At 38.5% G+C, this 14268-nt stretch overlaps 1 protein-coding gene across 3 annotated transcripts in view; it reads left to right on the forward strand.

The window, feature by feature from the left end:
• The first annotated feature begins 7107 nt into the window (after nt 1-7107).
• Nucleotides 7108-14268, forward strand: part of anks1ab (ankyrin repeat and sterile alpha motif domain containing 1Ab) — a 41513-nt gene continuing 34352 nt past the window's right edge. For all 3 annotated transcript variants that reach the window (XM_044024843.1, XM_044024844.1, XM_044024845.1), the window contains exon 1: nt 7108-7603. In XM_044024843.1, coding sequence (XP_043880778.1) covers nt 7334-7603 — 270 coding nt within the window. In that variant the 5' untranslated portion in view covers nt 7108-7333. The remainder of the gene's footprint in view (nt 7604-14268) is intronic.

Genomic DNA, 14268 nt, shown 5'->3' on the forward strand with positions numbered 1-14268 from the left:
TTTGAATCTAATGTGACGAGGGAGAAAGATGGAGTTATTATTTCTACTTCCTCTGGGATCAATTTACTGTTGGCACAATGTTGTATGCTGGGACAGCAGATGTAGACCTCTTTACTGTGCTGCAATGCCAAGGTTCATTGACTATAGAGCATGCACATCATGCCATTAGCTGAAGTTTGTCGATAGCTGCCACAGGGCGAACATTTCAAGCGCACACAACATTGTTAGCTGGCCTACTTGAGTTTAAAGTGTGTTTAGTCCGCCCTGAGGAGTCCTGCCACCGGCCAGCTGTACAGTCCTCTGACACTGACAGTGATTCTCCTTCACCTGCTCCATTGCACTGAGCATCGCCATGTTTTATAAATAACCGTGTTAAATATTCATCTGTCAGCATTTGCATCCAAAGTATTTTGCACTTCACAGCCGAGATTCAGAAAGTCAAAAGGACAAGCGAAGAATTTCCACATCTATTGACCGACAGTTTTAAATTAGTTTATTTTCTTTGTAGCACAAATTTTGTTTTATAACCTAAATTCTTTCAAAATGAGTGAAATTCCTGTATGTTTATTTACATCTATGCCGTTATTGTTTATGTAAGACGTTTAGACAGACACAATAAAGTCAATTATAACTGCATCAGTCAATAGTCATGAATCTAATTTAAATTATATAAAGTCACATTTATATCTGCTTGGACAAAGTACCTCATAATATTTCAGTTATTTAATATAGCAACTCAAAAACACTAAAGGAGTCCATGGTCCTCTGATCATATCACATACTCTTCTTCAGCAGATTTCTGTTATCAAGAATCAACTGTGAGGCTTTCAGATTAGAGAATGAATGAAAGTTTCATGAAAAACTACAACTCGTAGGTGAAAGAAATTCACCTACGAATGGGATAATTTTGTCAAGTATGTTACCCTTTTGTGTATTCATTTACAAAAAAGGTCACCCTGAGCAATGAGTAAGCTTACAATTTTTTTTTTGTACATAACGAAAATCATACAAGTTAAAAGGTTGAATAGTTTTTCTGTACTTAGAGTTATGCCCCAGTTTTGTTCCAGTAAATTAAAATGAACCACTACAGCTATAAATATATTATGGGCACCTTCAAAAATCAATATATTTCTTCTTAGGATAACAGCATTAGCTCATTTGCGTAGTAAAGGTAACCACCACCTTCTACTATGCATGCACAGTATTACTTACACCTATAATTGCTGAAATGGCTGTGGTGTGTCTTGTTCCCTCATTGCTGTTAATATTGTATTCTAATATACGCCTCACTGATATGTCTATTTATAAGGGATGCACAATATTATCTGCAAACACACCAAGATCCACCAATGACTAATCACTGAAAGAGTAGGCTGAATGAGCTGCTACTTCCTTGACTTCTATGCCAGCTAGTATTTTTTTGGTACTTTTATATCTACATCTGCTGCGACTTGAGTATGGAAAATGTTAATTTTAAATGCAGAACAGACTAAAGGACCTCTGCAGTTGGGCAAAAGGAAAGACGTATTTATACATCGGCATCGGTTGTCAGCCGATTGCTTGTTGCTTAACACATTTTTGTTGTCTAGATTAAATTAGCTAGAGAACTTTAAACCTTATGTTCCTGTCCTTAAGGCAGAGCTGGCAGCTGACGGAAGCTACGAGCTGAGAGTGGGGCCCTTGAGAATGGATGATAACATTAGTCAACAACTATAATTTAATGAGGACCCCCTTAAATTTTATGACCTGCTATGTACAGGAGACTGCAACAACATCCTGGAAACCTACAAAAGCAGCCCCATGCCGATAACTTGCTACTAAAAAGGTATGAACCATGAAGTACATTCATGGTTTGAGGAGTACAACGTGGTATGCATGTATGTGTCTTCCTCGCTGCTTTTCTATGCTTTCTGAACTAGTGAAAAGGACAATATTGTGTAGTTCCAAGAGCAGTTGTGAAGTTATGAGTTTCCACAGAATGTTCAGCCATCAAAGAAATGAAGATTGAGCCTCATGCCTCTCACTCATGTGTTCCTCAGTCTTTCTTCTCAACAGAAGCCGCTTAGTCTTAAAACCCTTCAGCTCAGCTTTTTCCCAGTCATACAGAAGCAGAACATTTTTAATCCAGAATGACGATTGAGAATCTGCAGTTTTATCTGTAATGATCATGAAAGATTACATGCAAACAGAGGTGTTGCTCCAATCAGTTCTTTTGCAGGTTGCCTGCAAAATTGGCTCAATTGTCCCTTTTTTTTCAAACTGGAAGCTGCCTCTTTCTGCTTATCTCCTACAGAAATCTCTGTTGTTCCCTTCTGTCAGTAAGCGCCCAAGGTGGGATTGAAAAACCCATCATCTGTTTCTATCTCATTCATGCAGGTAATGGTGTTTGATATGAGGACTCATGCCTTGTTTGAAATAAGCAAAAACTGACTCTAACAAAGTACTGCCATTGTACTTTCTCTTCTTCCCTTTGTTTTGACACATATTTGTATCAGTCACTTCTCTACAAACAAACTGTGATCTTAAAACAAAACCCAAACCAGTTTATTATTACAGACTGAACCTTGCAAGGTAAAGAAACAAAATGTGCACAAAATAATATTTTCTGTCATAAAAAGATAAGGTGAATTCAGGCAAAAAGCAAACTCCTGTAATGTCACCTTTTTAATCTGATATGGTCATAACAGCAAGCCAGGACTGAATATAAGAGTGCAGCTTTGACTTCTACTCCAGCAACTAGTGAAAGTGCTTCTAAAATGTGCTTCATAAGGAGTCAAGGACAGAGTCTACTTTTAAAGGGGGGAAGGATTCATACTCTCTGAAAAACAGATTTAGCAACAGCAATACATGTTTGCACATAAAAGCCAGAATCTTGCCATTGTACATTTTTTAATGTCAACAAACATGCAAGTCCACACATTGGTGTTTTAACTGCTCATGTTTCTTTTTGGCTGAAATGAGATTGACTTCAATGTGGATGGATTTTGAAAAATGGCATCTCGTGAAAAATAATGTCTTTCACGTGAAGAAACAAAATGTCACAGGGTGAAAACACTCGGTAAGTAATTGCGTCAAGTCATTGCATTATGAAAGTGGATGTCTTGTGCATTGCTTCCAAGAATGTTTTTTTTTTTTCACACTCAGCTGAATATATTGAGCACATCCAATTGATTCATGACTGCCAATATGATGGTCATCATATTGTCAAGGGCAGCTGTTTTTGTCAAGGAGGTTTGTTGAAAGTGACCAGTCTCTGAACTATCAGCATTATCTGTTGATTAATTACCTTGCCTTGTCGTTCAGACTCTACCTGCTCTCTTCTGTGCCTCTCTGCATGTTTTGCTCCTTTCCCTTTGTCTATTCTTCCCTGAATTTAAATGTGTCCTTATGCACCCCACCGCCAGCACATCTTATCTTTGATGACACATTGTTGATTAAAATGCAGTGGATTGTACATTAAATAAACTTTTTTTTAAATTCTGGGCCAACTAAAATGAAACAGAGGATGTGTCTCTATAAAAAACATGGAGCTGTGACCATTGTTTTCATTGGAAGCATCGCACAGAGCAAAACACAGGAAGCTCTGCATGACCTCAACACAATCACTTACCCCAGCTTGCATGATCTCAGGCATGTACGTACGTGCACACACAAACAAATGTGCATTTATCCATGCACAAATAAATTGTATACACACCTATATGCACACACATCCCTGCAGCATACATGGCATCATGCCATCATATCTCGATTTACATTAAAAATGAAGGAGCTCCAGTTCAATTCCACAATGCACTTTGATTCCAGCATGCTAAATTTATCTGTTAAATGTATCTTTATCCTTATGAGGCCAGCAGCAGTTGTGGAACAAGATGCCATGCTCCATGACAAAAAAACAACAACAACAACAAACAACAATATCTCAGCCTTTATCACACAATACAACAAAAAAGAGATTTACATTTGGGAAAAAACAGTGCAGTGTAAATGCTGCAGTAACATCTCAGATGACCTTTTACGGAGGAGAGATTTCACAAGAACAATACTGGAATGTAGCTCTCTCTTTAGATTTTACTTTGTCAAATGTACATCCTGTTAAAACCAACACCAATTTTTCAAGCCCTCAGATATTCTTGTTATTTGATATCCTTCACAATAAAACCATAAGAGGCTTTAGCCTGCCTGCGTATGTTGTCAGCTTAAGACGCTGTCCAAAACCTTTTGTTATAATTAATATTAACATTCCACTCATCAAATTCCTGTCAGCCTTCAAACAGTACTCATGATTAATTGCAACACAGAAAGTTTTGAACATGGCCCTCCTGGCGTTCAAATGGTAAAATTGTGAGCACAGTGATGCTGCAACATGCAAGGAATAGAGATAGAAATAAAGTAGTCAGTTAGGAAAACTGCAATTAACTTAACCTCAACAAAGTGAATTTCCATTGGCTCCACCATTTTTCAAACAAATCAGCAAAAACATCAAAACAAGTGAACTTGGGAGTTTCAAAAACATAACGCCACTTAACGCATTTGAAATACGAGCGGGGGGCATTCCAATTGACTCATCTTGGAAACAGAACTCTCCAGTTGTGCCAACAGCTGTATAACACAGTGCCCCCATGTGAAAGCTGTTGTCAGCATGCCAACATGTTTCTTAGGGCTCTAATGCTTACTTGCTGATGTGGTATACTGTAAGGTTGATGACGTTAAACTAGTAAAGCCTGTTAGCATGTGGCACCCTGGACAAGGACAACTGAGTTTGATTTGTTTTCATATAAAGCTCATAAACCTTCACTCGAAAAATGATACTACTATTGTGGCTAAAATGCCTCTACATCACACTGCATTGTTAATGAACTCATGTTAAATTAGTGCGAGAGACTCTGAGAATTTGGGAAATTTACAGTCACCCAATGAGATTACCATCTACCATCCCGCCAATATTAAAGTTTATTCTCCCTCTCTCTCTTACACTGAAGGTGTTAAATCTTCACTCAGCCATGCACAATTGCTCTCCCATTAATTTCATATCCTCCTCTTCCATGCTTATTCGAAGTCTCTGTTCAACGGTTGCACATCAACTGCCGTGAAGATTGACTGATGCTTGAGTTAGAGATGGCAGGGTATGCGTCATAGTCTGACTTTTCTATTCAAAACAGAGCGGCCTGTTCTGTTTTTGGTAACAGTTCCCTAGGTTGAGTAACTTTATTAGATTTATACCCACTGGCCTCATTCTGAATCTCATAATAATAATAATGCTGGCTGATCAGGTGAAACTGCAGGGCAACAAATTGCAGAGAGGGATAATGATTTATCAAGAGGAGTGATGAGAAAAATGGGTTTTGAAAGTTGAAGTCATGGTGTTATCAATTATGGACATGGAGAAACATACAGCTAGTGTTAAGAGTGTCACAAACACACACAAGAATCTTAAGAGCATATCTGCATGTCAGGGTTTAAGGGTACACAATTCTCATACACAATTCTCATACACAAAATGTGTGCATGAAAACACTGCACCCCTGTTGCCTCTCTGTGACTTGCACAGTGTGCATGTCTTTGTTAAAGTGTTTATGACTCAGTACTGTCTTTCACCCGAGGCTCAGCAGCCATCCAGCTGAAGGAGGGGATGCATGTTTTATTTTAGTCACTCTAATATGCCATGAAGACATCATTATCCTGAAACACGTTGGAGTCCACAGCCTCCGTTGTTTAAAATGGCACAGAAGATGTGGATATCAGCAATGGTTTCATCCCCGTCACAGTCATAAAGATCATTAGATGTGCAATTGTACGTGCTTCATTAAATTTGGCTTTTGTTATTGCCAGCTAAGCAGTATGTGGCTGTGTGAACCCTCCTTGTAGAGCGAGGGATGTTATCTTTTCTGTCATGCACACACCAGTGCTGCCCACAGGGAAGAGGGGAGCATGCAGGGAACTTGGCTGATTGAGGGCAGAGAAGAGGTACTGTGCAGGGCGATGGATGCCTGAGAATACTAAGGAACCCTCTCACAAGAGACCCTTTAGTCAGCAACACATCCCTTTGAGAAGAGTCATGAATGTGAGAGTGTGAGAGATTGTTTGTACCTTCTTCGTATATAATCAGCATTTCCGATGTATGCATTTTTAAACCTCCACATATCCCAGGAGTTAAGTAAGTCAAAGAACTCAATAGAAACACTAACCAGTAAATTATTTAAGTCAAATAAATCACAGAAAAGTGGATACTTTGATGTGACCTAATGGATCTGTGACCACAAATTATGACAGTCTATTAGAGATCACACTTTCGGTCAGGCAGTACTTTTTTTAGAGACGACAACAAAAAAGCAACATCCATAATTTTCTGTTATGCTTCAGATAATTGCACATATTGGGCCAAAGCTGTTCTAGAAAAAAAAACTGGATAGCGTGATATATAAGTGGAAAAAAAACATCTGAAGTACTAATTCCACCTATAATAACAAAAATAAGCCCAGCCCAACTCAGTAACCCATTACTGCACAGACAGCGAAGGAGGAATCCCGTTTCTCCCTCTTTTAAAATGAAGCAACCACCCACTGCATCAGTAACCTGATTACCCCCGCTGTCAGTCTGAATGAGGCCAGGCTTTGGATTCTCCTGTCCTCTGATCCTCACTATGGGATGGAGCTGGCCCGACTCAGGAGTCTAGAAACAACCTCAGAGCAGAATAAACACAAGCAAGGGGAGCAGAACCAGGACTAAATAAGTCAGGAGGTAAGAGGATGCAGTAATGAGGACTTTTTGTTTCCATAGTGTTACGCGGATTTCACCTGATTGAGTCAGACATTAGGCATCAGGCTGTAACAGATTCAATATGTTCAAGGATATGTGTATATGTGATTTGATTTTATTAAATTTTATCCTAGCATCTTATTTTATATTTGAGAGAAATTCTCTCTCAGGAATTGCACGATAAGCTACTGAGGAAAGTATTAAAAAGTCAACACAGAGGATTAAGGAGGGGGGATATTAGTATCCGGGGAGGGCCAGTCACCAAGAGGAGGGCAACAGGATACGACTAGTGGGTGGACCTTAATGACTGTTCCTGTGCACAACAAGTCTTTCCTTTAATATGCTCCCTTTCCATCCAAACAAGAGAACTTTGCATGACTTTGAGTCATTTGCAGCAGAGTGCAGTTAGATTGCTAAAATGGATAGTACTTATATTTTACTGCTCTGTCTTTTCAAGTGCTAATATTGACTGGCTTTCTTCATCAGAAGTTTTAAAGCTCCACAAAGACCCCGGATTGATTTCTGAAGAGAGTACTTCAGGAAACTGAGGACTGTACAAGGCAACTTCAATACAATGGCACAATGCACATCCAATGCTGCCAAGGTGATCCCAAATCCAGAGGACCCCAGAACAGTTTCAACTGAGCCTGCATCAGCTGGCAAAATCAGACCGGTAGACCTGGGCCTAATAAAAAACTTATCGAAGTCGGACTCTGACTTGTTGGCATCACCACTTGGAGAAGAGGATGGAGGTCTGACTGGTCGCAGCGGGTCGGTGTCCAACTGCAGCTCCGGGCAGCCGTCGATGCAACGCATGCCTTCCTTCACCTCTGAGTGGGATGAGGTAATACTCAAGCTCTGGGATGGGAAATAAGTGGGAGGATGCAAAGGACAGAGGGAGTGGCACGTTCATGAACAGGATTTCAAGTAGAGAGTAGTATTATCCCTCAGGGAGTGCATGTTGTTGGTGCATGTAAATGTGTGGAAAAATAGAGAAGCAACCAAGTATTACCATGCAAAAAAAAAGAATAAAAATAGGAGTGGGAGAGGCTGCACAGTTTAGGGGAAGGAAGTATGTAAGGAAGGGGGCAGAGCTAGCAGTATGAGAGTGTGCAGTAATCCAGAAGATGCAGTAATAGAGTAACGTTACCCAGGCTGTCGACAGAGAACGCCTGTGGCCAAGTGCTTGAATGGCTTGATCACTTGCACCGACCTCCCTGTAGCAGCCCTGGCATCCAAGACTAATTGGGCTTGTGCTGTCATTCTACATCCACTCAGTACATATCTCAAGGCCGACCCACGCCTCCACTGTCTCCTCCTGCACTCCTCTGGCTCCTTTGCTCCGTCTTGCGCCATCTATTCTCAACCCAAAGTGAAAGATGCCTCACCCCTCCCCTCTCCCATTATATCCAAAAGCCTTCACTTATGATTTCTGAGCACTTTGGAGCATCAATGCAGCACATCCGAAAGCTATGCAAAGACCTTAAAATTAATAACAATTTCTTACCAAAGCCTCTAGATACAATTAAACTGTTTTAACCTGTGGGGGCAGTGGCTAAAAGACAAGAGTGTGCTTTTTATTAGTGTCAACAGCACACTATTAACATTTCTGACACTTTACGTTGATTACTTAATTGTCAAAAATAATAAATCTGTTAGATTCTTTGGGGACGTTTTGGTGTGGTGGCCTATTTGTCATTTATCACTGATAGCTAGGCTGGAATTGGCCTAAATAGCAGTGAAAACCCATTGGTTCCGCTTCATTTATTGTAAAATACAGACTCTGAGTCAACTTCACTTTATCTACACCCACTTTTAAGTACTTTTAGTGGCTGGTTATTTCATTCCTTCAAACGTGGGACTTGTAGTAATGTTCTGATGTGACACTTTCTCAGTCTACTTGAAGTTAGTGATAGGAAGTCGGTCTCTTTTCAAAGATTTGATTGTTTTGGTTTGGCTCCCTTAGAAAAGCCAACTCTTACAGCTCCCAAACGCAAAGAGTGGATCTATACAAAATGTGTTGGTCATGGATGATTCTGATATAATTTGTCTAAATTGTTAAAATATAAATGATCAACTGCACAAATAAGTAAAAGTGTAAAATGTTGTGACTTGTTTGATACTCAGAAGATGTTACTAAGGAAGACTGGTTTCATTGGCAAAAATTGGACTCATGGCCACAGTTCGTAGCACTTTCCTAAAAGTTAATTTAGACTCATCTTAGTGTCGCTCAGGATGGATTTTCAACCACACAACTTCCAGAGCTCCCAAAGCTCCTAGGTTGACTCCGTATCATTTACAACTTGGGGTTTAAATATGTACCACTGAAACAAAATATCAACTAGGACTGGTCCACCATTCTGTGGTCATAACAATCACTGACTTCATTTGTTGTTTATTTTGGTTAAAAGAAAGTTAAAACTTATATTATTTCTGTGTACTATGAGAACAGTGCTATTATGTACTGTATGCATTACAATTTTTAATGATATTTTTTAATAGCAGGTAACAATATAGTGAAAAATGCCTTTGTATGTGCAGTTTTCTGAATAGTCGGAAAACAAAGTTTCTATTAAGAAAAAACTGTTTTTACTCAAACGTTTTTATTAATTTAGCAATTAAATATAACATTTTGTAATACATAGTTCAGTATTGCCTGTTTCCTTTATCAAACAGGCAGTTAGTCACAGTAGTAGTCATTTACACAGTCATTTCCATTTTAGGTTGTTGTATAGTGTGCCAGGGGAATTATTAAAACTCCCATTATGTGTAACTGAACTGCACATGACCACCATGGAGGGTAATTGGCACCACCGTCATGGGAGCAGAACATGGCTGACACTGTGCCATGATTATGATTTTTTCATCTTAACACCACTGCTTTATACACAGACTTCTTGGTCTTTTTTTAATGCAGCTTTGTGTACCACTCCGTTTGTCCCTGTTCAGTGACTGCTCTCTGCTCCACCTCTCTGACACAAATGTTTATTCAGGCTATGTTGGGTGGAGTGTCCTGTTCTCAAGGGCATCCTGTTTTGCAGTTACTCCTGAGTGTCTGTTTCTCTTCCAGATTTCAAGGGATTTGTTTGGGTTGAGGATACGGGTGCTTATGGGCAAGGGCCAAAAGAATAAAAAAAAAGATAACAGAACAAACAAACAAACAAACAAACAATGCTGGCCTGTGTTTGTCTCTCAAAAGATGATTGGCCACCAATATCAATGTTAGGACAACACATGAGGCCCAAGAAGAGGTTAAAGTACATCGATAGCCAACAAAACTGCATTTGGACATCAGAGAAATAAATTATCTCAAGTTTATGTGCTGTAACTGACAGGGAAAGGCTGAATTTTACTTAGTGATATTTAAAGTTGTATGAAACATTTATATATATTCATATTTACATCAATCATCTGACATTTTCACTGCACTAGATCTGTGGAGACAGTGGGTAGAGCACAAATGATGGGATTATTATTTTGATGGGATTATTTTTTATTTTATGGTCTCTGTTGTTCTCACTTCCCTCTGGTCTGCTCAACTGCAGCTGAAACAAAACTACAATTTATGCAGGAAAAACCTATAATTTGGTATCAAGACTCTTGTCAAAGTGTTCAATGTTGGATAATGGCTTTATATTAGCAACACATTATAGTAAGGATATTACTAAAAGAATGTCAGCAATAAAATTATAGACAAAGTCTATACAATGTTGCTCACCCTGATTTGAAATCCACCATCCTCTGCTCTGATTAATATGTTAATGAGTGTTGCACTTGTATGATTATACAGCAGAACTTAAATCAAGCTTTTCATCTAGCCGGTAACTTTCATGGGTAAATAAACTGCAGAAATAAACACTGATCGTGTGAAGCCTGCACTAAGCTGCACTTAGCCAAAAAGTGATAATCTTTCAGAAGCTGATTGTTAGTAACATGCAGCCCCTTACAGCCGTATTTCCCTGCTTGTATCTGTACATCTGCATCACATCTTTATGTGCCTGAAATGATCACAACCTACAGGTTATGTCAAACGATAGAGGTGTTTGTGAAATTTTAACACAGGCCAAAGTTTGCAGAGTAGAACATGAGCTGGTATGACATCTGGACTTTTTATAGACTGATTATAGACTATAATATAATATTAAGACTGCACTTAACACAACTTAACAGTACTAGTAGTAACAGCCAGAGGCACATTTGTCATTCAACAGACATTGCCACAGAAGCACACACGAGGTATTGAAGACTGAGAATATAAGATGCAATTATCGCATACTGTATGTTTGGTATCATTTAAAAGTAACATAACAAGTGTAACAAATTATTTTTGACAAGGAGTAATAAGTGACATAATGCTTCTTATAATACAGCCTTTAAGAAGTGAGCCCATCACTGTTCATTTTAAGGTGGATTTTCTTCCTTTCCATACAAGACCACAGATGACCTTATTATATAAGGATCTTGCATTACAGTGAATGTTATACAAGTTACTAAAAATAGAAATGGCATAGATGATTAAGATGACTGACGTCTTCACTACATCTGTTCAATACTTGAAAGGCAAAGGTTAACACAACCACATGTTACAGATGCTTGAGTGGTTTCAGTCGTGTGTGTACTCTGAATTTCCCAGCTGTATTCCTGAGGTCATTACACATGCAAGCTTTTAAAGTGCATGTCATTTCTGTGTGTGCGTGGCTATGCTTTTACATAACAAAAGCAGATGTTTATACGCATTCTTAATGAAATCATTTTGAAATTGTGATATAAAGATATACTTCTCATTTGGTTTACAAACCAAAACGCCGTTTCCTTTAATTTGCTACAGTGAAAATGAAAAAGACTGAACATTCAAAACATTTTTATGATGATAATTCCAACTGATGAAAAGAGACAAATTTAAAGTATGTGTAAGCTGGTTTATAATTCATGAAGCTACGGCAGAGTGAACACATCCTAAGATCTTCTTAGACAGATGTGGCACATGAATATGAGAGTAGTGGTGAGCTTGGGGGCTGGAAGGAGAAAGGTGCAGTCCTTATTCACCTGTCACATTGTAACATGACTCACCTGGTGTAACACGGGAGGCACCACAATGTCTCCAGTATGATATTTAAAAGTGTTGTTACACATTAACACTAGACCTGTAGTGTGCTTTTCAAAATGCATGTAGATGAGGATGTATAACTTAAATGGACAGTTATGGTAAATGTGTTTCATAAATGTCTAATTATTATTACTACTATTGTTCAGCCAGTTACATTTTCATGGTAATAATACAAACAAATGATTTAATAACATCTTTCTGTGATCAAGAGTCATGGACAACTTGTAGTGGTTTGTTACTGCCATCCTTTTCCCCCCCATCAGCTTCCACTGAAAACTTTTACATTGAGTAGCTCCTGAGTTTTTGTTTAGATAAGCTGTGTCTGATTTTGTTAACCTGCATGTTGTCTTACATTTCTATGTAACTCACAATACAGCACTCTCTGTGCAACTAGAGCTTTTACTTTGAAAATCTTTATATGGTTTCATGACTAAAACCACACTAAAACAGCATTTCCAGTTAAAACTCAAATATAAAGATGGAGGACATGACAGCATCCCAAAGTGAAGCCAGCCATCTAAAATTCTCTCCATGGTGGGCTGCAGTATGAATCATAAACCCTGCTACATTCTTGTTAGTGGGTGAGATGAGTGCCAAACTGAAAAGTCAAACACATCAAATATTTAAAGCATGGTTAATTTTAGGAAATTCGCATTACACTTTATTTTCATGCGATATTTTATTCTGATACGTTACCATTTGCTTTGTTATTTAAAGCTACAACAGTGTGTAATGTCAGTATTGACAGCCGAGACTGGTTCATTATCGGGTGAATTCATATTGTATTATTATACTATAATACTACGCATGTAATGATCACTATTGGACAAACTGGTGCCAAATGATGTCACAAGTGCAAGATGGCAGCAAATGCATTATATTTTTATTTTTAAGTGGAACTTTTACAACTCTGGTGACTTTTTCACCTTTTTCTTTACATTGCAATGACTCCAAAGCTGTTAAATTAGGGTAAAACTCCTGCACATTTCCTTGTGTACATTGGAATTGGAAAAGCATTGAAAAGCAGCAACTTCTGCTCCTCCTTCTTCTTCTTCAGTGTCTTACAGCAGTCAGCATATTGTATTACTGCCTCCTTCTGGGTATAATCAGTACCTGCCTATAATATACAGTCTTTGTGTAAATCCACAAGTCATTTGTGGAAACAGATTGCAGCAGCAATGTGCCAAAAAAGTCAGTCAAATATTTGTAAACAACACAGAGACCAGAGAAGCTGTTAATGACAAAATGTCCATTAGCTGTGCAGAGCCAGCTCCAGTTAACGTTGCCATGGTGATGGTGCCAGCTTCTTCTTCTCCGAGTGAGACTTAGACTCCTCTGAGGTTTGGCTCGACAAACCTCTAAAGCTCCTGTTATTCAGTCAAAGACTGTAACTCCTGTCATTAAGGTTCTTATGTCATGAGCACTGCAAGACTTCCCTGCACATATCTATGACATTATGTATAGTTTGTGTCAAAAATGCATTTTGGTTAAATCCATCCATCATTTACATTATCTTCTGACTTCCCATTCTGCTATGTGTAGAGCACAGGAGGTGACTCTTCCAAAGACCAACAGCTTTTACCATCAGCACCATGTCGACCGAACACGTCCACTGCATGTATTCATTTTCCTATTGAAATGAATGTAGGAACAGATACCCCTGCCACACCAGCATGAACAGCCTCTTATAGGTGTGACTTGGAATGCATTCGCCACTCTGCGGACTCGGGAAAACTAAAAATATGGAGAGGCCTTGATATCTGGTTTAAGTTCAGGTCTGCTTTTGTGGTTTTCCATGGTTCAAAGCAATCTAAACACCTATGATGACCGGTCTTTCACCTTACACTCCATAAAAGCAAGATCCACATTTAAAAGGGCTTTAAACATGCTCAAACCTAACTTCACCTGTTTTGAAAACAAGTGAGGATACAAGTGAGATGAAAAAAAGCTATCAATGCCAAAAATATTTTTGCCTCCATGATTTGATTTGCATTTGAAACAAATACAACCTTTCACTTTCTTTAAGACTTGAGCTTCAAAAAATGCAACAGTATTTTTTGTATGTGCAGGAAGAGAAGAGCAGATGAAATACAAGATGAACAGCATGAGCTATAAGGAGCAGTATATCAGGAATCACTGCCTAGCAACGTTTCTTTAAAAAAAAAACACACACAGCGTCACCTGCAGTGATCATAGACACAGGATTTACTTTAAGGATGAGCCTTTTGCATTGTGTGTATTTACTATGGAGTACAGTTTACCATATATTCTGCCACTCAATCCTCACAGAATTATGTTTTTGTTGATTCAGACTGAAATTAATTAAGTTTAATTTGGTAGAAATATTCATAGACCAATTTTCCTTTTCTTTTTTAAAATCAGATATTCTTAAAGACATCATG

The sequence above is a fragment of the Solea senegalensis genome, linkage group LG4, assembly GCF_019176455.1.
Source record: "Solea senegalensis isolate Sse05_10M linkage group LG4, IFAPA_SoseM_1, whole genome shotgun sequence".
Lineage (NCBI taxonomy): Eukaryota > Metazoa > Chordata > Actinopteri > Pleuronectiformes > Soleidae > Solea > Solea senegalensis.